General features: G+C 39.8%; 1 protein-coding gene across 2 annotated transcripts in view; it reads right to left on the bottom strand.

Moving 5' to 3' along the window:
- Window positions 1-25,949, bottom strand: part of ckap5 (cytoskeleton associated protein 5) — a 43,605-nt gene that overhangs the window by 11,667 nt on the left and 5,989 nt on the right. Inside the window, exons 2-33 of one of the 2 annotated variants that reach the window (XM_085413160.1) lie at window positions 23,968-24,064; window positions 21,142-21,335; window positions 19,124-19,330; window positions 18,706-18,877; window positions 18,466-18,598; window positions 18,259-18,359; window positions 16,758-16,871; window positions 16,556-16,660; window positions 16,074-16,163; window positions 15,392-15,556; window positions 13,337-13,465; window positions 13,090-13,248; window positions 12,843-12,944; window positions 12,110-12,220; window positions 11,881-11,973; window positions 11,386-11,571; window positions 11,117-11,211; window positions 10,357-10,540; window positions 10,069-10,214; window positions 9,629-9,803; window positions 8,549-8,662; window positions 8,191-8,319; window positions 7,807-8,001; window positions 7,597-7,723; window positions 7,049-7,134; window positions 6,712-6,822; window positions 6,169-6,291; window positions 3,895-4,044; window positions 3,622-3,825; window positions 3,407-3,542; window positions 2,404-2,597; window positions 2,136-2,308 (exon numbers count right to left, since the gene is read on the bottom strand). In XM_085413160.1, coding sequence (XP_085269286.1) covers window positions 2,136-2,308; window positions 2,404-2,597; window positions 3,407-3,542; window positions 3,622-3,825; window positions 3,895-4,044; window positions 6,169-6,291; window positions 6,712-6,822; window positions 7,049-7,134; window positions 7,597-7,723; window positions 7,807-8,001; window positions 8,191-8,319; window positions 8,549-8,662; window positions 9,629-9,803; window positions 10,069-10,214; window positions 10,357-10,540; window positions 11,117-11,211; window positions 11,386-11,571; window positions 11,881-11,973; window positions 12,110-12,220; window positions 12,843-12,944; window positions 13,090-13,248; window positions 13,337-13,465; window positions 15,392-15,556; window positions 16,074-16,163; window positions 16,556-16,660; window positions 16,758-16,871; window positions 18,259-18,359; window positions 18,466-18,598; window positions 18,706-18,877; window positions 19,124-19,330; window positions 21,142-21,335; window positions 23,968-24,024 — 4,460 coding nt within the window. In that variant the 5' untranslated portion in view covers window positions 24,025-24,064. The remainder of the gene's footprint in view (window positions 1-2,135; window positions 2,309-2,403; window positions 2,598-3,406; window positions 3,543-3,621; window positions 3,826-3,894; window positions 4,045-6,168; window positions 6,292-6,711; window positions 6,823-7,048; window positions 7,135-7,596; window positions 7,724-7,806; window positions 8,002-8,190; window positions 8,320-8,548; window positions 8,663-9,628; window positions 9,804-10,068; window positions 10,215-10,356; window positions 10,541-11,116; window positions 11,212-11,385; window positions 11,572-11,880; window positions 11,974-12,109; window positions 12,221-12,842; window positions 12,945-13,089; window positions 13,249-13,336; window positions 13,466-15,391; window positions 15,557-16,073; window positions 16,164-16,555; window positions 16,661-16,757; window positions 16,872-18,258; window positions 18,360-18,465; window positions 18,599-18,705; window positions 18,878-19,123; window positions 19,331-21,141; window positions 21,336-23,967; window positions 24,065-25,949) is intronic. The other variant, XM_085413161.1, reaches the window with a different exon arrangement.

Here is a 25,949-nt window from a genome sequence, read left to right as displayed (position 1 = left end):
TAAAATTAGAAACATCCTGTCTCAGAGTGACGCTGAAAAACTAGTTCATGCATTTATTACTTCCAGGCTGGACGACTGTAATTCATTATTATCAGGATGTCCAAAAACTCACTGAAAAGCCTTCAGTTAATCCAAAATGCTGCAGCAAGAGTCCTGACAGGGACTAGAAAGAGAGAGCATATTTCTCCTGTATTGGCTTCCCTTCATTGGCTTCCTGTTAAGTCCAGAATTGAATTCAAAATCCTGCTCCTCACATACAAGGTCTTAAATAATCAGGCCCCATCTTATCTTAATGACCTTGTAGTACCATATCACCCTATTAGAGCACTTCGCTCTTGCTCTGCAGGCCTACTTGTTGTTCCTAGAGTATTTAAAAGTAGAATGGGAGGGAGAGCCTTCAGTTTTCAGGCCCCTCTTCTGTGGAACCAGCTTCCAGTTTGGATTCGGGAGACAGACACTATCTCTACTTTTAATATTTAGGCTTAAAACTTTCCTTTTTGCTAAAGCATATAGTTAGGGCTGGACCATGTGACCCTGAATCCTCCCTTAGTTATGCTGCAATAGACGTAGGCTACCGGGGGATTCCCATGATGCATTAAGTTTTTCCTTTCCAGTCACCTTTCTCACTCACTATGTGTTAATAGACCTCTCTGCACTGAATCATATCTGTTATTAACCTCTGTCTCTCTTCCACAGCATGTCTTTTATCCTGTCTTCCTTCTCTCACCCCAACCGGTCGCAGCAGATGGCCGCTCCTCCCTGAGCCTGGTTCTGCCAGAGGTTTCTTCCTGTTAAAAGGGAGTTTTTCCTTCCCACTGTCGCCAAAGTGCTTGCTCATAGGGGGTCATATGATTGTTGGGTTTTTCTCTGTATCTATGAAGCGCCTTGAGGCGACTTATGTTGTGATTTGGCGCTATATAAATAAAATTGAATTGAATATCCACTTACGAGGACATTACACAATTCTGTAACTGTAACTTCGGTCGTTGCTGTGCTTTTTGGAAGTCGAATTTCCCAGAGGAACCCACCCGAGGGATTAATAAAGTTCTATCTTATCTTATCTCTTATCTTATTATACTGCTACTGTTCTATCAAAATTTTAAACAAATATCCTCATATGTGGCTCTCATTTTTCTTAGAAACAAAAATCAGGTAAAAAAAATAAAATAAAAAAATTAAATCTGGTAATTCTTTGTTTTTACATTCATCGGGCCCCAATATGCCCAAATATCAAAGACAAATTAAAAATGCATGCCGTGGAAGAGTTCGGGTCTTAGGAGGTTAATGTTATACTGGTCATACTGGTCTTCCATTTAGTTTACTGTGAAGCTGAAGCTGCTCCCTTGTGCACTGGTCCACAAAACTACATGCTACAATAATTCACTGTGCATAATGAAAGGGTCAATGTTGAGCCAGTAACTCTCAAACTATGACAGCTTTATCAAACCGATTCAATTTTTACTTATAACGCACCGAATCACAACAACAGTTACCTAATGGCACTTTAGTGGCACAGAAAATAAAATGCTGCCAGCAAAGAGGTGTAGTGGCAGCATTGTCACCTACTAGCAAGATGGTTCCTGGTTTGAATCTGCCAGCTGACTGCATCCTGTTTTTGTCTGCATGTTCTCCCTGTGCCTACGTAGGTTCTCTCCAGGTACTCCAGTCCAGTCTTTCCCCACTATGACTCTAAGATGTATAGTAGTTTCAAACTGCTCTCCTGGATTACTAATATTTTTTCTGGGGCAAATTAACTGTATCAGCTGACATGAAGCTTACTTTTACACTGAAGAGTCAGTAAAGTTTTAGCATCGAGTTGTTAATGTGTTGGGATTCGTGCAGGCACAACCAAGAAACCGTCAACCTCATTACAACAAGGGTCATTTTTACAAGACCAGTGCCTTAAGTGATTTGTATCATGCTTTAAACTATATGTGAAAACTTCTAGTATTTCTGCCCTACTGTAACCAGTCGCTAAACTTGAAGAATAGCCGTTTCAAAGGCCTGCTGTGCACTGTCACCAAGCAGTAATCACACAATGATTTTTCCCCCTCATCAATATTCTTATCTCTTGGTGAGGGTCCTTTTTATTTTTTTATTTAGTTGAGACAAACTCATAATCAGAGGGGACATACTTAAGCTTATTAGGGTCTTCCTGTGCAGGCTTGCGGAGGAAGGTGGCATTGGAGTTTGTTGGGTGCTCCTTCTGAGACCGATCTGTTGCAGTCTGTTTGGCCACAGCTGTGGGTGCCTTCTTTGCTGATCGCTTTATTCTCTCTTCTAGCATACTCATGTCCTTCTCCGACAACTGGAGGCACAGGGATAGAAGCATGTCAAAGAGTGCAGAGTACAATTTCATGTGAAGTCTTACCAAAACATGACCAGGACCAGTGCTCATCTTACATTTCCTATAAGTTTGTAGACCTGATCCCCGCAGACGTTGTAGACAGCCACCACAGTGTTGAGGGCAGCATTGCGTACAGATGTGTCTCTGTCACCAATGTGCACAGCAATTTCTTTCAGAGACTTAGCTGGAGTAGGCTGGCATACATTCATCCCATAGCCCTCTATCAAACAACCTAACTCCTCCAGACATTCTGAGAAAAACAAAAACACAACACAATTACAATGTGTTACAGTATTTCCCCTGCATTTCTCTACATACAGCTTCACATAAATGTGAAGGCCATACAGTCGATAAATTGTCTATTTCTCTCTCTCTCTCCTTCCTGCAATCACCCACTTAAATGTCTTCTGTGGTTTCCCTAAGCCATTTGGTGTTTCAGTTGTCCATTCTCACTTGAATTCCCCCCCGGTTCCAGTCTAATGGCCTCCTCAGTACCTTATAGTACCTTATTAACCTAACAGCAATTTTGCACTTGGACTGCAGACTTACTTGTGTTTCATAGAAGTAGAATGGGAGGCAAAATCTTCAGCTATTTACTAAGGAACCAGTTCCTAGTTTGGATTTAAGAGACATACATGCTCTACTTTTAAGATTAGGCCTAAAACTTTTCTTTCTGATAAAGCTTATATGCTTATGTTACAATAGGCTTAGGCTTCCCATAATGCACTGAGCATTTCTTTTTCCTCCCTGTAGGTTTATACACCACTACTACATTTAATTAGTAAACTCTGGCCCTTTCTCCCATAGTGAGTCTTCGGTCCAGTTTCTGTTTGCCCTCGTCTTTCTCCTAACACCCAACCTATCGCTACAGATGTCTTCCTGAATTGCTGGAGCTGACAGAGCTTGAAAAGAACATTTTCCTTCCCCAAATCAAAATCCTGCCACACAGCTTTCATTTCTAATGCAATTTTTGTTTTATAGCTATAAAAAAAAATTGGCACAAACAGAAGAGGACTGATAGTCATGTGGTGCAGCAAAGACTAACCAAAGAAAACCTACCAGCTCTCTGTTTGGAGTTTTTGGATTTGGTTCCATCCATGAGGAAAGGGAAGACCTTGGATGCTGGATAAACCTTGCATAGCATGGCCAGGATAGCCCGAACATCTTTGCGAACCACATCTTTTGATTCTCCAACCTAAATATGAGGGAAGATGCTCAGCGGATGGAGTGAGGAAGAAAATAAATGAAGAGGTCCCATTCGGATATGTACTCACCTTAAGTATGAGGTAGGGGACGAAGGAGTTGGCTTCATACTCCGTCAGGTGGTAGTTCTCTCTATTCAGCATGGCAAACAGCAATTTTAGATACTCAAGCACCTTCATCAGGACTGTGGTGTTGGTATCAAAAAACCGCAGGGTGAACCACTTCAGAATCAGGTCCAGACAGCTGATGGTGGCTTCACTCTCACTCTCCAACCTCTGTTAAACAGACTTCATTAGTGAAACGCAAACAAAACGCACTGCAGTAGGAAGAGGACCAGCCAATACCTCAATCATGACTCCAATGGCCTTGACATGTCTTTGGAAGTCGAAGTGAAACAGCTCATCTTGCAGCCACTTTGCAAAACAGGTGGACATTTGAGTTTTCAACTGCTCCACATATTCATCTCGAGGGGTGATGAAGTTCCACTTCAGAATCTACAACAAAAACGTTTTCTTTTTACTTAAGCAGACATGTCATATTTCACCAAAAAATAAAATAAAATACATTTTGCACATCTAATTTTATCACAATGCAACACTATGAAAATGCCTTTAAATGGTTTAACTGGTATTCAACAGTCCTACAGAGGCTACATGTATTCTACCATTTCATTCATTTTGCATCATGATGATGAGAATGATTACAATCTCCCTTTCTCTGACATACATTAAACTGGAGGTGTTGTGTTCACACACAAAAAAAAAAAAAAAAAAAAAAAGTAACAATTTCTTAACTACAAGTGTGTAGTTTACACAGCATCTTAATTATAGTATCTCGTAATTAAGATACTGTAATTGGAGCTGATGCTGCTTTTTTTCAGTACAATACGTTACAACAGCTCTTTATTATTCCATTTAAGAGCTATATACGTGTGCAGCAAATGGGTTTCTGTATTATAAGTGAACCACAATCTGTAGCATTTAAAGTGGTACTGGTGGTAATTAATAGGGAACATAGAACAAAAAGGTGCAAATGATTTTGGACATACATGAAAAATAGAGCTGCAATGAGTCATCAAGTATTTTGAAGCATCTGATTATAAAAACTTCGAATAAACCGCGGCTGTGCAGCGTGCTGCTGTCACGATGGAAATGGGAACTCAAGTGTTTCACCCACATTTGCAACTAAAAACGGGGCTGTAATACAAACTTATTTAGGAGCATTGTGTAAATAAAAGGTGTGACATTAAGGCCACACAGGCCCCAGTTTTAAACAGAAACCCTGATAAGACAACAGCAGCAGTGATGATGACGCTGGCGTAGTTTAACATGGAGCCAGAGTCTGTTTACACACCGCGAAGAGCAAAGAGGCCGAGCAGTTACAGACAGACTGAGCTCAGGTAGAATGAAAAAAAACAAAACCAAAACGTGTTTGTAGTATCCAACACAGCGGCGCTGTTCCTGTAACCACCTTGTATAACTACTGGGTAGATGTGTACCAGTAAAACTGGGCCAGTAAAACTGAGCCACTGACCTGAGGGTTATTATACCGAACAGTGAATTATTGTTAATATTAATTAATTAATAGCTACACCTTCATAACATCTTGTTTTCAGCAGCACAGAAACTTCAGAATGCTGTTATTATTGCTTCTCACCACATTCTCCTTTAAAGGCTTACAGACAAACTCAGTTATTCATAAATAAAGGTGGTTTTTTGGAAAAATGAAACAAATGGGGGGGGGGGGGGGAACAGTCTAAAATGGAAACCAATGAGCAGTTGAATTTGAAAGACATTTTTCTCTCTAATATTCATTATTGCCCATTAATAAGACAAAAGTATTTCTATATATTTTTAGAGCTGCTTTTAATTCTCAAGTCTTCTTCTCTCCTGTACTTTCTCCTCAAAGTAATAAAAGTTTGGGTACAAACCTGATCTTATGCTGCATAGAGATTTCTTATCTGCGATGGTTTTCTTCCATTTCTCCAATTTGGTTAAATTGGAGCGTCTAAAAATTAGCTATACATGAGGATATGAGTATGTGCTTGCCTGTCTTTGTATGGACCCTGCAATGGACTGGTGACCTGCCCAGAGTGCACGCCGCCTATTGCCCTATGACGGCTCCTCTGGAAGTTTCATTTGTGCCAAAATTATATTCACGTGTACATCATCTATAGAGACAACACACTGGTCTTTGTCTATTAAACTTTGACGTCAGCTGTACAACCAGCATATTTTGATCACCAGATTGTGTATGTTTCATTTCAAAGTCAAAGCCTTTGTCTGTGCCAATAAAACTTGTGTTCTTTTATAGGACTTCTATTCTTTTGATGTGTTGTTGAGTATGTTAGCTTCCTGTCACTTCATGTTAGGTTGGTTCTCTGTTTCATTGTGGTGTTTAGCGCACTGCACACAGAACAATATCTAATGTTTAATTTAAATTTCAGCTTATAAATAAATAAATAAATAAATAAATAAATAAATAATAACCTTAGTTCTTAAATTTCATGTTTTTAGACTTCACGAGTCTAAAACAAAGTCCAGCAGCCCAAAGGACACACCTACAATTAGAAAGTCCACAAAGACATGCCCTATTGCTGTTTTTCCATCTACTGGTACCTTCAATTGCTTCTCCTCTTTGATCCTCTGTTCCTTCGCATTGGCGATGAGGATGAAGAGTGGCCCAGACTTATCTTCATCATCCTTCAGACCTTTAGACACAGGCTTCTTACCAGCAGCACCCTGAGGGAAGCAACAGCAAATTCATAGTGAGAACAGCTGAATTAAACATTGTTCTGCCTGTGGATGTGTGAGCATAGTAATGTTTTCTAATGTCAAATGAAGAGAGGAAGAGCTTGTAAGTAACACACTGCAGAAAGAAGAAATATAGGAGGTGTTATGCAAGGCAGGTTGCAACGCTGAAGTCTGACACACACATTCATGCAGTTAAGTGAAACCTGAATCCTGTGTGAACTATCAATTTTGTTTTTGCAACCAAGTTAGTGCATTTTTGACACAACCACGGCGAGAGAGAGAGAGGCTGAAAAGAGTTAAAAAGAGCCCAGTGAGAAACTCTGCTCCTGATGTACTGGGAGAGAGCAGGGACAGTTCAAATGAAGTTCTGAGCCGACTTTCATCACTAAACACCACTTGAACATCTACCTGTTGATTGCCACCAGCAGCCTTCCCTTTGCTGGAAGGCTTTTTACTACCATTATTGTCCTTGTCCTTGGAAGAAGGGGGAGGGATGGGTTCCTCAGGTGGGGAGGGAGGCTGGGTGAGTAGAAAAACCATATTGTGTTTACAACTTCTTAGTCCTGAATTAACTGATAAGAAAATAGTGTAAAAGAAAAAAAAAAAAAAAAAAACCCAGTCGCAAATGTGCATGGCATGGCAAACCATACTGTACTGACTTAATTTATAAAGCACCTTGTATCTGCTGAGTGCAGTACACAAAATGAATAATGTTCACTCACACACACGTGAGAAGCATAAATACCTTCTTAGCAGCCATTCCACCTCGGACTTTCTTAACTTCTGGTTTACTATCAGCGACGTCTTCACTTGGTAGTTGAGACCTGGAGGCTGCAGAGGACAGATTCAAATTAATAGAATGGTCTGGCCATTTTAGCTCATACCTGCAAGCCTAACAGGAAATGACAAACTTCTCTCCAATGAAATCCTGAGTTCTATTGTTAGACCAGTTGAAGAGGGTTCATTGTGAAGGAGAGGAGATAAAAAAAAAAGGCATCACTCTTAAACATGAACAAGTACACTTAAAACAAAACAGGGGATTTAAAAGCTAAAAAGGGTTCCATCATTATTTAGTTACACATGAGAAAAAGTCCAATACAGTCTTAACAACAGCAACCTTCAACCGCCAAGCTTCACCTTTATCATTAGGATAAAGACTGGCTGTATTGGTGGCATTTACTTTTTTTTAACCATTCCTGTAATATTAAATGCAATCCATTGTTTAGATAAATTTGAGTACCACCGAAATGTTCTGAACACGTACTCGGGACTATGCTAAAATATTAAAAATACCTGAAGCAGCTCTATTTGGCTCTGCAGATCCTTTCCCTCCCCCCGTTTTGGCTGGCGGCGCAGGTTTAGCTGGCATCACTGCTCTGGCCTTTTCCAACATGGATACCACCTGATCCTTAGAGGCAGGCTGAGGGGAGATGAGAGTAAGATGACATTAATCCCTACTCACTATTTGTGGTCAAGAAGCAAAAATATCCCGTAGGTTCGTACTTTGAGTTTGCCTGTCGCTTTGGTCATCTTGTCGTAGCCAAGATGCATCATAAAGGTAGGAAGGGCATCCTGAGCCTTTTTGCGCACATCTCCATTTCTGTCCTCCAGACAGGCGTAAAGCTGAGGAATGCACAGCATCAGATCCCCTGGAACAGTCCTCTGTGTGGGCAACTTCTCTGCTAACCAGCAGAGCACCTGGGGAATGCAGAGAGGTTTCCAGCAAAACATGAGTCTCTTACTTACATCCCGTTGTGCTGCAATTCATACAATAAGGAACACCAACAACTAAAATTTCAAATCCATCTCTAGAAAACAGAACAGTCAAAGTTATGTTCTGTGAGACCACACAGCAAAAAGAATAGGTGTGTGTGTGTGTGTGTGTACCTCTTGTCGCAGAAAGGGATTCTCTCTCTTCAGTTCCTCAGAAAGATCTTCTCCCTCCAGCCAGTCCTTCATCCCAGTCTGCTCCACCCAGGCCTGAAGTGTGGTCATGGCAGTCGCCCTCACATTTGGCTGCAGAAATAATTGCCAGCACAATTCAATCTAGGTCTATATATCTTACTATTGTTTTCATTAACATGTTTCCTTCATGGCACTTTCATATTTTTATGAAATTTTCATGTAAAAATCTCAAAAGCAGGAAAGCTCTGGAATGGAGGGTTTTTAAAAAAAAAAAAGAAAAAAAAAGAAAAAAAGTTTGCAACAAGATGATCATGAATACTATCATCGGTGGGCTGAGTACCTTGCTGTCTCCTAGAACGGTTATTATGGGAATTCCCAGAGCTTTGACGTGCTGCTTAAGTCCAGGTCCCAAGGCTGTAGCCAGTTGCTGCAGAATAGAAAGAGTCTGCTGCACCTGAAAAACACAAAGTAAAACCCTTATTAACATTTACTGCCTATTTAGTTTAAGTATTACTACATAGTTACCTCACATAATATCGCTCCACACTAAACTGTTACAGTTTTTAATTTTTGAGACAGACACAAACACATTAGATTTCATCTAAGGAAATCAACTGGACTTCTTTAAGTTTCACAGAGACATTTCACCTGTCATCCAAGAGGCTCCTTCAGTTCAAAATCCAAATGGAGTTCCAGGTATTTAAATCCTAGTGGTGTTAATGTGCCTCATCACGTCATGAATAAAGGCATGGATCATTATCACCAGATGTTTCGGATCAAACCACTAAGAGCTTGCCTCACCCCATCATCTCACCTATTGGGGTCACCTTACAGATGTGAGTGGCGGTTGAGGCGCCATGGAAGGGATCTCAAATCTGCATTGTAGGTGGCTAATAGTCAGTGTCGTAAGCTACCCCCTCTGTTCAACGACAGTTGACACAGATGGCCTTTATTACCTGTCTTCCAAACCATCTGCCTTTTCATTTCAAAATGTGAACATTAGCATCCTAAAAGTGCCCCTTGGCCGCTCCTTGTTGTCACAGCTGGGAAGGGGTTAAAGGATCTTAACATTCAGCCTTGTGTGAGTAAAAACGATCCAATTAAGTACTCCAATTCTTAATCAAAGATGAATCGAAATATACGTTTGACCAATATGTTAGAAGGAGAAATCTGAGTAGTAAAAATGATTGAAATTTTTTTTCACCAGACCATCGATATGCATGATTTTAAATGAAGGCAGGAGCACTAATGCTTGAACACAAAGCGATAATTTTTATCTCCATACTTTCCTCACCAAAGATAAGAACCAAATCGGTTAAGTAGATAAATACAGTACAGGTGATTTCCCCCCCCTCTCCCCTCTCAAATCACGCACGCACACGAGATCTGTAGGTCAGGTGAAGAGCACCATCTTACGCACCAGGATCTTGTTGGAGTCACTGAGACGTCCCTTCAGGGCCAGAGGCAGCTCTCCAATGTTGGCCATGATGAACTTGGCCTCTGAAATGATGGCTGCAACCTCATCCAGACCTTCCTTTCTGATCTTCCAGTTCTTATCTCCAATTTTAGACACAAGGTCAGTCGTGATCTTGTCACTTAGAGACAGAAGGAAAAAGAGCTACATTAAAGAAAGAAGGGGGATAGCAAACATGACATATTACAGATTTAAGGCCCAACATCCTACTGATGGCTTAATTAGCCAGATAAATGTCTAAACAGCAACAGTCTAGAAGCTCTTAAGATGGGTAACAACCCTGTGTGGACCTAAGAATTTGAAAATGTCGCCATCGGAGAAGCCATGCTCCAGCTGCCGCACATGGATGCATGGTTAAATAAATTTCAAGGAAACAATCAGGTTACCTGACATCTGTTCGGGGCAGCAGGTCCATGATATTTTGTCCTCCACCTCCAGCATCTTCATCCTGCTCCTCAACTTCAGCACCCTCCTCCTCTGCCGCCACTTTTTTGGTGAACCTGATAGGGGGTGGTGGAGATTGACCTTGCATCTAAAACAGGAGACAGGATAAAGAGACACTAGTTGTGATTATTTTTCCCGTTGTTGTTATTATACTACTACAATAATTAAACCGGTCACACTTGCTAAACTGAGCACATAGTTAAATTTAGAGAAATCTCTGGAAGTGCTACCTTCTCGAACTCTGCATCTATCTGTGCAAGGAGAGCCGGCTTCTCATCTTCAAAGAACATGCGTAGTGGAGCTCCCATGTAGAGGTACATGACTCCCAGCAAAGTGATGGCTGCTGTCCTAACAGCGGGGTTGGTTGCTCCCAGAGCTGTCTTCACATTGTTGATGAAACCCTTCACATTGATACTGGAGAGTAGGGAGGTCAAATGTTAACAGAGGTCTTTAGGACAACTTCCAGGGTGAAAATGGCATAGATACATGAGGCCAGGAAAACAACTGATGTCATGGTGCCCATCTCAATCTTCTATATGCGATCTAGTTGCAATATGAAAAAGCAAGAACTGCAATCAGGCATTTATAATAACTGGCAAGGAGTCTTTGCTGTAGAAAAACTTTGGCCCACTCTGTTTTTGTAGAATTGTTTTTCCTTTTATTCATTTACTGGTGTTATTGTTGCCTAACAGGAATAGGTGGGATTTCTCCAGGTATTCCCCCTCCTAACACCACCAAAGACATGCAGTTAGTACGGTTAGGTTAGTTCGTGATTTTAAACTTGTCTATAGATGTGAATATAAGTGTGAATGGTGAATGGACCTCCCCAGGATTTACCCTGCCTCTCGTCCTGTGGCAGTTGGGAACAAAAACATAACCTCCCTGGCAAAATGTTAAATGAAGATGTTTTAAAGAAGCCCCCCCCCCCAAATCAAAATCAGTTGGAAATTATGTTACAAATAAAGTGATGTGTGATGGACAGGAAGTTACCCTGCAAAGCCAAACTCCTTCATAGCATTAGACAGCCAGTTCAGAGTCTCTGCCTGGTTTTTGGGATTTTTCTGGGAAAAAGCCATAGAAACAACCTGACAAAGAAAAATCATAAGTCATTAATACTGTGCATTCTCAGTTCAATTTTATTAACAACAGTTGTATCAAGGCGCTGTTGCTACAGTAGTATCTGTTGATGTTTCTGTCATTTTCTGCACATATAAAAAGACCTTTTCAATCTTTAACAATCCAGAAAATTTTATCCTTACCTGTTCTGCAGTCCATGGCAGTGAGCAGGCCTCTCCAATAGCAGTCAGTCCTTCTTTAGCATTTCCACCACACTTGACATCTCCAACCTTGTCCACCAAGCCATCCAAAACAACAGAGGCTGAGGTCTTGGAAAATTGTCCCCTTTGAGCAATGAGAGCCACAATCCGCAGTTTCAACTGCATCACCTGAACAAGAAAAGGGTAAGTAATCAGACATGGCTGATCTGTCCTATAACAGGTGCTTTATTTTGCCATTTACACACTGGCTTTCAAAGAATGCCAATGGTTTTAAGTGCAGTGCCAAAACTTTGGTTCCCTCTACAGCAGCTTTTCATTGACATTTTTTTTTAATTCTCATCAAATCCTTCAGTAAAATTTGTATAGGAGCACTGTCAACTGGAAGAGACACTCCCATTAGTTAATTGTGCAATGTAGTTGTTAATTGTTGAGCAGGTGTTAATGATGTTTCATTAACATCATCTTGTCAATGATTACCTGGAAGTTCGTCTCCTTCCACCCTGGTTTCTTGGCCAACATCCTGACTAAGGCCTGGCAGGGCATTGCAGCTTTATCCATCGTCTCAACAGCCTAGAAGGATACACAAATTTAATGAAAAATGGCAGTTATTTGCAATCACTGCTGGATATTATGAGTCAATCAGCTTTTGTTCTGTGATGAAGTTGTTTATGACACAGCTGATGAGGACAGAACAGGAAGACTTTACCCTCTGGAACTCCTCCATACTGGCCAGTCTGTCCTTCCAGTTGGCCGAGTCCAGCTGTTCAAGACAGGAGGCAGGAAGTACACCTGCAGCCAAGTCCTGACACACCTCAGCCTGATATAACAACACACAAGCACACAATAAGAAATTCCAAAGCAATAGCCTGATAATGTTGTATCCCACAGGGATAAAATATTACTATGATAACATGAGTTAATGCTGCTAGGCACTCTTTGTCAGTAGTGAGGACTGGATACTGATTAACTAAGATAACCAACTTTAAGACAATATTCATATAATCCCAAGTGAAAACATGGAATTGTTTTAGTTACTTTAATCAGCTGTTTAAATCTGTTATTTTCAACTGTGCTTACTAGCATGTTGTTTTACAGTATAGTAGGCTGTTGCATTCACATCATTGTCTTTGTTTTTAAGTTGTAAAGCCTGTCAAGAAATGAAGTACGTGGGAATGTAAAGTCTTGCGTTGTGTGTACATTTCATTGGGCAGGTACACTGTCAACTGTGCACTGTAGTAGGATAGTACAAGTATATACACATTTTTTCCCCCTGCTGATGGCTTAAAGACTTTCTGCAGCTCTGTCCAGCTTTCTTAGAATAGCTGCCTCTCTTTTCAATGAGTTTCACACTGGACTGGGAGACAGCAAGTGTTCTAGCATGTATTGATATGCCGGACATTTGTTGCAGAGGACCAGCATGCAGTCAAGTAATGACTTACTGAAAGTTCAGACTCCGTGAATTCTTTACTGTCGGAGGACTTCTTGGATTTGGCACCAGCTGCAGAGGTTGGCTTCCCTTTCTTAGGTGGCACTGCTGACACCTGGATAAAGTTTCAAGTAGAACTATAGACTGGTAAAGATGCCAACCATCCTATTTATCAATAACAAAGCTGATATACAATAAGGCAACAATATTTCTCCTTCGACTAATTTGACTTTTCTGTACATGCATTGCTCCCAGCACACCTTATTGGCAGAAGTCTGGCTCTTCGATGGAACAGAGGATTTGGATACAGATTCAGCAGGGACGACGGCTTTAGCTGCACATTTCTTCTCAACTGTGCCGCCTCCTCCTGCACCCTTCCTACCTCCTGAGAGCTCCACATTATCAGCACACTCCTTAATCTGCAACAAAAACAAAGTGAACAGTTCATGACAACAACAAAAAATTGAACCGAATTCACATCTGAATTCACATCTTCCTGATCCTCACCTTATCCAATTTCAGTTTATCCAAGTCAGCCAGGAAAGGGTTCACAGCTTTCTCTCCCACCACTTTCATGGCAGTCCCCAGAGCTTCAAAAGCAGCATCACGGACCTCTGGGGCAGAGTCATTTACTTGCTGTGAGAAAAACATAGGTATACTTAGAATTAGTTGGCCAGACCTGCAGTGCTTTTTCAAATTTTTCCATTCCATATTTAGTGGTGACTAGAACAAAATTCAATAGGCGATACAAATTTTGGTGTCTGTTAAGTTACATACAGGTGACATATATTGAACATAAAACAAATGCAAACATAGAACTTAACATCACTGTATCTGTGAATGTTACAGCAAACATTTGTTAAGGAGGTGTCCGAGTTCATACAGATATACACAAATAGGGCTGCAACGATCCTCACCATTATCGATGACATTGACTATACAAATTCATCGAATTTTATTGTTATATACTAATACCATGTACACGTATTTTTGTAACAGCAATACACTTCAGGAAACTATGGGTGCAGTTTCGCCTATATTGTCTGCCAAGATTGCACTCAGTACTAACAAAGAAGAATGTTGCAATTCAAGTCATTCAAGTCCAAAGAATAGACTGAAATGATACAAAAGTGGAGAACTGCCAGGTTTTTTTTTGGTTTCGTTTTTTTTTAAAGAAAGGAGAAGGAAACAAAGGGGGGGGGGGGGGGGGGGGGTCAACAATGTAAAGCAGTTCTGCAGCAATGGAGGTTGATCAAGCCTTGAAAGCTGGTGCTACTAATTCCTACAGGTGTTCCAACTTTTGGGATTACTTACAACCCACTCTGTCTGCATAAAAGCAGTGCTGGAACACACTGTGGTACCATACCCTCGTGAGCATCAGTGGAGCAGTATTGTGCTGCAGGAGTAATGTACTGCTACAAAAATTGAGAGAAAAAGGCAATTAACAATAGAATTGATTGAAGAGAGACAGACCATTATAACACTTATAAATGCAGGTCTTTCCTACAGACAAATTGCAAAGAAAGTCAAAGTGTCAGTGATTCCAAAGGGCACACAGAAACTGGGGCAAACTCTGACAGGAAAAGGTCTGGCAGACCCAAAGCCACCACTGAACCAGAGGACAAGTTTCTGTGTGATAAGCAGCTCACAGGACAACAGCTTCAAGCACAGCTTAATAGTGGTGGTAGTAAGCAAGTCTGAGTTTCAAAGACAAGACTTTGAGCTGCAGATTTGACAGGATGAGTTGCAGCAATAAAGGCATTGCTAAGATGTCAGAATAAGGCAAAGAGGCTTTGCTGGGCCATGAAACACCATCATTGGACTACTGAAGTCTGGAAGAAGGTATTACGGACCGATTAATCAAAATCTGAAATCTTTGGTTCATCACGCAGGATCTTTGTATGCCGCTAAGTAGGCGAGAGGATGGTTCCACAGTGTGTGGCATCAACTGTCAAACATGGAGGAAGAAGTGTGACCGTCTGGGGCTGTTTTGCTGGATCCAGGATCACTGACTTGTACAGAGTGGGAGGCTCCCTGAACCAAAATGGCTACCACAGCATTGCAATACCCTCTGATATGTGCCTAGTTGGTCAGGGGTTCAAACCTGAAGCTTGTTTGGGATGAACTGGACAGAACAGTGAAAGCAAAGCAACCTGCAAGTGCCACACATTTATGAGAACTTCTCCAACAGATATGGGAAGAACTTTCTGAAGAATATTTGATTTCTATTGTAGAAAGAATGCCACGGGTATGTTCAGCCGTTATATCTGCCAAAGGTGGCTATTTTGAGTCAAAAGTTTAGAATACATTTTGGTCTATAAATTGATTTCACAATTTATTTTTTCCACTCCAATTGCTTACTTGTACCATGATTTTTTTTTTCAGAGTGCAATTTGACATTAAACTGCAGAAAAAGATTTTTATTGAAAAAAAAAAAAAAAAAAAAAAACCCCTCAAGGTTCTGGAGAAATCCTGATTGAGGTTGTAATTCATGCATGAAAGGGTTAATTATAGGTTCATCCTAAAAGGCATTACACTGTAATGCTGCAGTTCTTAAGTCACCTTGATGAGAGCAGCACAGAAAGGCTTGAGGATGCTCTTGGGCAATGTGGCTTGTGTGCAGTGTCTGAAGGAGCGGGCGAGAAAAAGAGAGGCCTGCTGCTTGATTGAAGGGTTCTTATTGTCCATCACAGCCAGGATTTCCTCTGACAGGTTCTGGAAAGTTGTCTGGAGGGGGGAGAAGTCTGCAGTCAGTGAAATTCTCTACAATTAACAGGAGTTTAAGTTCTAAGTTTATAACTACGGGGAAAATGCATATAATATAAAGAACACCATCAACTGCCAGTGCTACCTCTCAGCTATAAGTCAACACACTTATGTTTTCAATTTCGAAATCTTATGCCGTCTTGATCTCAAGTTATGGAATTCACAAGTTTTTATGAAAACTTGACCTCAGAAGGTCACTGAGATTCAAACTCATCCAAGATTCTTAGTGGATGCACTTCGGTATCAATTTGAAGCTCCTACGTCACCTCGTTCTTGCATTCACAAACTTAGTTGTTCACAGCACCGGCCTAGTGGGGGTGGTGACAATAACCAAACAGCCTTTTATGGCCGACGGCTAAAAACTGAACATGCTGATCTATGCTGTTAAGTGAAAGTACACATAACAAGGACTAGAGGTTTTTCAGTCAGATTTACATGCTGAAGTCTGTTGTCAATGAGATGTAAAGAATTTACTCACAGTGAGAAAGATGGCATCAATTGCCTCCTGCAGGGATTGGACAACCTGTGGCTTTTTTTCCTTGAACTTCTCTAGAATGGTTGGAACCACCTTAAAAGACACATCTCACATTAGAAAGTAACAAACTGGGCCAGCCTATTCGATGACATTTACAAACAGGTGATATAAGATGCAAACAAACAGATCAGTTTAAAAGTGCAAAACTTATGACTGCTGTGCAGCATCCAACACTAGAGAAAACTATGATACCTCAATCTGTTATACAGCTTTGCATCATGTTTGTTTGTTTTTATTCCTAATGAATAAAAGGAATTTAAAAAAAATTGAAATAAAACACTTTTGTTTTTTGTTTTATTTCCTAAAGTTGCTGTGCTGATCATTTCAGCCTACAGCATACGTTTAGTGTTTCAAGGTTAAAGAGAACATTTTCTCTTCTCAAAAATGTGCTGTTATTTAGATCAAGAAAAGGCACTTCAACTTACTTGTCCTGCATATGTTCCAAATTTCTTCCTCAGTCCAGTAGCCAGTCCTGCCAGACATTTAGCTGCCATTGAAACCAGCATCACGTTAGCATCTTTCCCTACGACCTAGAACACAGTAAACTTGTCAAGAGACAATCGCGAAACCCAAACCTGTGAGAAAAAATGCTTTTTGAAGCCACTCAAGAGTACTTTGAACCTTTACCTTCTTTAGGGCTCTGACAAGGTCTCCATAGTCTCCGTTCTCTAGTTTGGGGTTCTTGGTCAAAGCCTCGACAGCCTCCAGTGCCTCTTTTCGTTCCTGCCACTTCTTAGCTTCCTACAATAGACAGAACAAACACACGTTATTAAACAGCATTTAAACTCCACGATTGTACCATCACCTGAACTGAATATTTATTTTAATATGCTAATAATTACAACTAACAAAAACAGGCCTGTTGGTACACAAAAACAGAAAAACCAAGGCAGACGGGGGAGCTCAATAACCATGTCCCAATTTATGAGCTGTGTCCTTCAAAGGATGCATTTGAAGGTCAATTACGTCACTTCTATGTTAGAGAAGCAAGTTGTTATATTTGTCTTTCTTCTTATTGGGTTGTCTTGGTTATATTCTTTAGAAAATGCCCCATTTCAACTACTGCAGCTTGTAACCTTGTCATATAAAAACAGTTTTAACAAGTTGTTCCTAGGGCTGTTCAATATCACGATATATATCAGATGATGATATGACAACATCTATCTTTTCACATTACACTATCGTTTGTTTCGTGGTGTCGCAAAATAAACTGTTTACGGCAATATTTTTTCATCGTTTTGATGGTCACTGTAGAATTTCTTAAAGTTCTCTCTTTCTCTTATATTTAGTATAACCACACTACGGACGGACAAGCGCCTGTTTTTATGAGTTGTCGTTAGCAACAACGAAGGTAAAACCATCGCGTGGCTCCGTTGTCTGCTTGTTTATTTTCCACATAAACCTTTCACAATAAAGCTGAAGATCCTGTTGAGATTTTTCAAAATAAACCGAATCATATGAAAAGGTATGTGGAGTGTTTACGGACGAGGAGCTAAAAAGAGCAGTCAGGTGCTAAAAAATAAACCTTAGAACAGAGTTTTCCCTGCATCACGCCATGTAATAAATACTAAGAGAAATTTGTGGCCGTTTCAACTTATGTAACACTGGACTCCAGGTACACGACGCCAGCTGAAAACACTTCACTCAAGTCAAGTGACCGGAAATTCAAAGAATTAACAGAAAATGTAAAATTTTTGTGATATATATTGTTGTCGGGGACAATAAATGTCTTATATCGCAATATGAGATTTTGGTCATATTGCACAGCCCTAGTTGTTCCTGTGGCTCTTTTCCATGTTGTATATAAACACCCCCCTAGGTGGAGTATAAAACATATTGGGAACTCTTCCAGAGGTCCAACTACTCTTTTCCAGCTTGGATCAGTTGAAAGCAAATGGTAGGGTCAAATTTTGCCATTATCAACATGAATGACTGATCCATTCATTGTACAATTCAGGTTGCTGGTGTTATAGCTGTATTGATGTGGGGGGTACTGTCTTTGGGCTTTGTAGGACCAAAAGAAGATCATTTAAATGCTACAGCCTACCTGAGTATTATTGCTGACCATGTCCATTACCTTATTTTGATGTTTGGGAAGGTTTTTGAACTGAAAGCTGCGTAAACTTACAATTTTCTCATAGAAGTCTTTGGGCATCTTTGATAGAATTTCCACAGGCTCCAGCAGCTCATAAGGATCCACTGCCACCACCAATTCCTCCCCATCATCTCCTGATTGATTGGGGGGAAGAAAAAGTCAATATCACACTATGACTGACTTATCTCCTCTTTATCTAACAACACGTCAAAGAAGCAATTCTCTACTCTATAAACCTACCGTCTGACTGTTCTCCTCCTTGAGCCTGTTGCTCCTGAAACTTTGCTTTCAGGTCCTGCTGGGAGCGCAGGAAGCGCGTCTGTTTGGGAGGAGATGAAGGTAGCTTCACCCATTCCTCCTCTAGTTCTTTGAGCTGCAGGAAAAAAAAAAAAAAAAGACAGGTTTATTCAGTTTATCATGCCTTGAAATGAACAAAAATGAATGAAACGTGTGCAAAATGTGTGTAATAATGGGCCCCACCTGTACAGAATTAATGTTCTGAAGTGAAGGTCTCAAAGCATCTCTGATCCACTTGTAGATCTCTACTGCAAGCAGCTTGGCTTCATCTCTCACAGCTTTCTCTCTAGACTCAAACTGTTTGGGTAAAATCTTCACTACTGGCTTCAATGTTACTATTTTAGACCCAAATTCACTGTGAAAAGACAATTACATGACATTTGATTATTGTCATTTACAGAACTGACACTTACATAGACTGACTTACAGCAATTTGATTCCAGTGGTTAGAAATGAGCAATTTGATCAAACTTAGTCAATGCTTTTTGTTTATTTGGTCTTGTGTGGCAGCTAGAGCTTTATCCTGACAGGCAACATTAACATGACATACTACATTTGCTGTGTCTATACATTAAAGGATTCTCAGTATAGTTACACTAACCTGAGAGCCTTTCTTAAAGTCTCGATGCATGCCACCACTATCTTGGGGTTCTTGTTGTCGAGTCCTTTGAGCAGCTCGTCCTGAACCACTTCAGCCTTCTCTATCTCAATGTACATAAAACAGATGTCCATACCCAGCTCTTTGGCCCGTGCTTTTGGCTGGTTGAACACTTTGGTCACCACACCAGACACTACCTCACCTGTCGTCCTATAGAGTGACAAAGACAAAAAAACAAACAAACAAAAAATGATATAGGCATATACATAGATAGATATACAAGTTCATGATAGCATGTGGCCATAATTACCTCTCCATAAGGAGTAGTGTGTGGCCCAAACACAAAATGGCACGCTTTCATCAGTGCTACTACTGCTTAATAAAGAGTTTCACTGCCTTACTGCTACCTTCATTATTCTTTAATAACTTGACTCAAACTTTTGAATACCAAAAAAGGATCTTCGCAGCCGCCAGTGCTACCCCTCAGCTTCCACGTAGGTTACGTTTTTGTGTTACGTTTGTTTGTTTTTAAAAACACATTTTTTCACCAGGTGCTCAAAATTATAACGACATAGCAGGAACATAAAAATATGTCCCCCGAACACACCATAAGGAAAAGAGTAGTACTGCAGCTATTGATTATTTTAATCAATTAATCTATTGATTATCCAATCAATTAACTGAGTAATCCAATAAAAATAAATATGTGTCATATTAATGAGCAATAATAACTATTCAAAAGAGAAAAAAAAATCTAAATATTTGCTCATTGTTTTCTATTTTATAAATTGCAATGTTTTTTAATTTCATCCTTCAGCAAGTGTGTGTGTGTGTGTGTGTGTGTGTGTGTGTGTGTGTGTTTTTGTTTGTTTAACTTTGTAATTTTTGTAACTGTGTCACACTTGCTGCTGCCTCTCCTGGCCAGGTCTCCCTTAAAAAAAAAAAGTTTTTTTTTAATCTCAATAGGATCTTCCTAGTTAAATAAAATAAAAATAATTAAACACGCATGCTGTACATGTTCAATGAAATTGTTAAAAGCCTCATTTTATCCTGACATTCATGCCTATGATGAATGTATATAAACATCTGACTACAAATGTACTTACACCTTTTCATCATCAGAAATTTTCACAAAATCATGTGGTACAATTTCTAGGGCTATATCACTCACTACAGATAGGACTGCAGTTAGCGATGTGAGGGATTAGCCAAACAAACAATGACACTTTACTAATCAACACCAGCAATACAGTTTCTTAAAAACAACTATTAATTGTCATTAGCGCACCACAATAATGGCCTGTATTTATATAGCGCTTTACTAGTCCCTAAGGACCCCAAAGCGCTTTACATATCCAGTCATCCACCCATTCACACACACATTCACACACTGGTGATGGCAAGCTACATTGTAGCCACAGCCACCCTGGGGCGCACTGACAGAGCCTCGCCTCTGTCAGTGCAGACTGTTGCCCTCAAATCATATTAATGCCTTAAATCAATGCTGTAAAAATCTGACCCTCAAATAATGTGTTTAATTGCTTACAGCAAAAAATAATACCCAGCAGATTTCTGTATTGAATTTCAGCATTAATGTACTCTGTTCTGTGGTCACAAACACCATTTTTCTGGCAAAACAAAAGTAAAAACCTTGTACTGTTTCTGCAGTTCAAGATAAATGCAGGCTACTGGCAACAAATTAAGTCTGCATTCTGATGAACAATTATATTTTCATCAGATTAACAGAAACTCTACAGACTAGGTCCAAAGCTGCTGTTAGCAAGGGAAAAACTAATAACCATTAAGCACCACCAATTTAACTGGCACCATCTTTGAGTCCAGTTTACCTTTATACATTAATTGAATCACAAGGCAAACCACTGTTGTTGCAGTGCAACTCAACACACAACAGACTATGTAAAACCAAGAAAGCCTGTTCTTTGTTTAGAGGCACAGTTTTGGGTTTTTCCAGACTTTTAAAAGAAATTGCAGGAGAAACTCTTGTTGTTACTGTTACTTACTTTCCAGCAAAGTGGGCATTCTCAATGAAGGCAAGGGCTGCCTCCAGACCTTTGAGCTGAGCCACTGCATTCGAGTCTGTGACAAACTTCTTAATCAGTCCCAGGTACTTCCCCCATTCTGGACTCTTTTCATCTTCTATCTTCTGGAACAATTTCAGTGCTTCTTCATAACCATTCAGGCGGGCTTTCCAAATCTGAATCAAACACACTGAGAATTAGTGTTGTCACCATATTTTACTTCCAACTTTCATACATTGTTTGGACAATAATGCTAAATGATGCAAAAGGATAAAAGATACTCAAGACAACTTATATTGACAAAACATTTGTTTTGCAATCCCAAGATCAAATAGTCTTAAAACATCACACATTGATCTCACATGTTGCTTTTGGTTTTATTTAAAAAAAAGAAAAAGAAAAAAAAAGCCAAATTAGATAAATCATGCATCACCAGTCAGCCTAAAACTAAAAATACAACATGAATCCTTGAAGTCTGACATGTCTTATCAATTTAAATGCTAAAACATTCTAAATGATAGTAATTCTAAGGAGGCAGACAGGATTCTCCAGAATCCCAAAAAGTTGATTCGTATGCAGCATTTTCAGTGGGAGAAACATTTGTCACTCATTCGACTGACTTCTTCAGTCTCATGCATCACAAGACTTCATGTAACTCAGCATGAATTCCATTATGCTGGGAGATGAAGGAATGGCGATGCCAATGCTTAGCTTGAGGCTTCGTAAGAGGGCTTCACTAAGCAGTGTGTGATGCAAAGTGGCTCCATCCATATTTGCTACTACTGCTTGGTTTTTGTCAATTCACTCTTGTAAAAAAAAAAAAAGGGGGGGGGGGGGGGAGAGCAAGAAAGTACAGCTTGTGTTGATGTAGTGATATGGTATAAAATCATGATTAAAAACCATTCAAATATTCCTATTCAGTCATGCTTTCACAAACAACAAACTAAATGGACATACACAGTGTTTCAAGTTTCTGCGCAGGTGAACTGCCTTAAGAAAAATCTCAGACATCAGTTAGAAAGTGTATATCCTTGTATGCTCCATATGCCTATTAAATCTACTGTAGGCACAGTGATTGCTGGCTTTTCAGTCAAACTTATTTGTGAGCTAAAAGAGAATAACAAAGGAAAAGGGTGCAGTTTCGTTTTAGCTTTAGAAACTTGGATTGCTCACATTCTCTGTACAGTCTACAACACCACAATGGCATTCCTGCCCATGTTAAACACAAAAGCACTAATCACATTGAGTTCAGGGTGTGGTTCATTTAAAAGCCTTTTGTTTGGTATAGAAAAAAAAAAAAAAAACAAACAAAATAAAAAAGAAAAATTGTGGCTCTCATGCTCAGGAGGGGGGGACTTCTATATAAAACATATTCCAGCTGATTATGCTAACCATGTCCAGTGGTTCGTTTGCCTGAGTAGCTGTATCATCTTCCAGTGGCTACAACCAGAATAAAACGGAGGCTTAATCTCAGCATAGTCCAGATTTCAGATCTAACAAGGTGAACCATTTTAATTATATGATCATTTTTTCCCCACATCAGTCAATACTTATTTATTGCATTTCAAGTCGTTCAAGTCCAATGAATAACTTGAAATAGTACAAAGTGGTGAACTGCCAGAGGTTATTAAAAAAATAAAAAAAAAAATAAGGTAAGGTTACCCAAAACTGAAAAATAATGTACATTTCAGAAATGTGTTAAAGAACACAAACTAGAAAACGAAATTCTTTGGTTCTTTCCAAAGAAATAAAAGCCCCTTTAACATTTGTAGCTACTCTGATCGAACCACCACACATCGCCACAACTCGACAGGTTTTCCAGTACAAAATAATACTGCCTTGAGTACGTGACTGTCGACATAGCAACATGTCAGAACGTCCTGCGACATAATTAATATGCAACACGAATGCTACAACAAAGGTGGACTACGAGGCAAGAATATAGCTGCTGCTTGGTCTGTGACTTTTCGTTAGACTCAAGGACCATATTATTGTTTGGGGGGGTTTTTTGTAGTCATTTCCCTGTTGCTGGGTTACCAAAGTGAGCGTTTTGATTTTCATGAACAAGATGATCTCATGACTCATCGTGTGCCGCTACTGACCAGCCAATCGGTGGCATCCAGTCTGACGACGTCAGATTTTAGTACCCGCTTGGATCACTTGGAACCTCGGGCAAGCAGGTACTAAAATAAGTACCTTGTACCAGGTACAATAACCTAATGAGAAAACTGTTGAACCATACGGAGTCCATTCAAGTAGGTACTATTGTAAAACAGGCTATAGTAGCTATTAATACACAAAAAACCCACTTAAAAAAACACAAACAAACAAACACACACACACACACACACACACACACACACACACACACACACACTTCTAAAGTACTGGGGCGTACAGCTGCAGTACCCCAAACAGCTCCTCTAAGCTGCGTGTGTCAACCCAACCTGAATTAGAAACAACATTGCAGATGTAGAAGCAGAGCAACTGTGGACAGAAGTTTCAGCAGAGTGGAGGTAGTTCATAAGAGATTACAGGATGACTCCAACCTCAGCAACAGGACCACTCTCAGCACTGAGCAAATGTGTTTCATCTTGAGTGACAAAACGTTTCTTCCGCTGAAAACGCCAATTCCAGATGAACAGTAAACTTTTTATAATTTCCTTACATGGATCAAGACAAATTGTGAAATAACTTTTATTAAAAATCAAATATCAAGTAAAAGAGCTGTGTAGAAACATTTACAAATATTTTTGAAGGAAAAAAATAAATACATTCACAGAGGACAAGCATAAATGAGAGGCTCACCTTGTGTTCACATTTCTGGTCAATGGGGAGCTTCATCCACTCGCTCTCGTCCCCCATGGTGGCTGCCTGGGGACTCAGCTTCCCCAAAGGTACACTGCTGAGGTGTGGGACACACACACATATCATTTACACGGCATGTCCAAGAAAAAAAAAATTAAAGTCCTTGTTATCCAGATATCCTAATTAATCTGGGAAGCCTCTAACTTTGTAAGCTAACCAGCAGTTATGATAAGTGGGACTTTTACACCATCAACATCAAACCAACACCAAAGTGCACCAGTTATAATAATACGTATAAGAGTTTCTTGTGCACACTGGAAGCCTAAAGCGGTTTACTTGCGCCATCATCTGAAGACTCTTGGCTGGCTCTTTGAATTTCTTGATAATACTTCACACTCCAGTTGTTCACACTTGGAAATGCTGTGATAACCTTGTAGATACATGTTCTGCTTTGTGAGCATGAACTCTTTTTCTAAAATCTAAACTAATTTCTTTTAGATTTTTCTCAAGTGAGAGCTCAAATTCTTGCTGAAGTTTTTATACAATGTATACATTGGAAGAAACCCCTCAGTTTTAACTCAAATTTACAAGCTTAGAGCATTACGAAGGTAAAGCACATCACTGACCAGTTGATTGTGGCAATGCTTAATTTAAAAAAAAAAAAAGTCAGCTATGTGGTGGGGGGGAGGGGGGAGTCAAACCCAGAAGAAAGCTAGAAGTTTAGAAATTCAATGAATCCACCTCCAATGCATCTGGCCTTGCTTGTATTCAACCTGGTCTCCTGCACACACACACAATTCATCCATCTTCCCTCTCTCCATTACATCAGCCAGATCTCTTCCTATACCAATAATCCTGGTATAAATTTTTTTATGTGACAAAAATATCATAGCAAGCTATACTCTACCAATGCCATCTGTTTACATTCCTTTGCACATACACAAAACAAGCCTGGGCATCTCTGACAAGTCAGTCAGCCTCAAATTACAATTTAATACCTTTATTAAAAAATAAATATATTTTAAAAAACGAGGTGGGGTGGGGCAGGGCCTATTTTAGCAACCTCTAAAAAGCAAAAACTAAACAAATGACTCAATCAAACATCTTAGATGAAGTCCATATGACAGAAAAAGCAAACAGTGGTTCAGAAACAATGTGGTACATAGTGGGAAAGTGAGGCTTTAAGCAACTGGTTAAAAATTTATTATGACCATCTGCTAATGTATCTAGAGTGGATAATGTTCTACAGTTCGATCGCCTCATCTTCCCACTGTACAGTCAACAGAAATAGATGTAGCAGGATTCTGAGAAAGAAAAAGAAAAAGGAAAGGAGGAGGAGGAGCAAGTACAGCGTAGTGTTCTATGCTAATGGCAGCTAATGGTAACTGTCATTTGATAGCAACTAAAGTTGGGAAAAAGAGACTTACAGTACATTTGCCCATTGATAATTAATTTAGCAATTGAGGTCATGCCCAAACAGACACCATTATCATGGTCCAGATCAGTTGAGGCACTTGGTTTTGGGTTAAGAAGTGAATGTACATAATGTGGCTATTTCTTTGGCTAGATGAAGCACCAAACTCCACTGGGAAACGCCCAGAGATTCAATTTAATTTCAATGCAATTTTATTTATATAGTACCAAATGATGGAAAATGTATGCTATGCCATCTAATGCTAAGGGGAAGCATGCATAATTTAAGTTTAATTAGTCCTAACACAGAATCTTGTGGAACTCCTTCAATAACCTAAGTGTGCGAAGAGGACTCACCATTTACATGAACAAATTGGAGTCCATTAGGTAGATGTGATACAAACCACTACAGTGCAGTATCTTTAATACCTATAGCATGCTCTAATTACTGTAATAAAATAACAGTCAACCGTATGAAATGCTGCACTGAGGTCTAGCAGGACAAGCACAGAGATGAGCCCACTGTCAGATGCAAAAAGAAAATAATTTGGAACCTTCACTAATATGAT

This window comes from Rhamphochromis longiceps, linkage group LG7, assembly GCF_057381845.1.
Source record: "Rhamphochromis longiceps isolate RC_006_pf linkage group LG7, R_longiceps_female_GT1.1, whole genome shotgun sequence".
In the NCBI taxonomy this organism is placed as follows: domain Eukaryota; kingdom Metazoa; phylum Chordata; class Actinopteri; order Cichliformes; family Cichlidae; genus Rhamphochromis; species Rhamphochromis longiceps.
The sequence above is the reverse complement of the archived record's forward strand: the minus strand, read 5'-3'. Positions and strand labels throughout refer to the sequence as shown.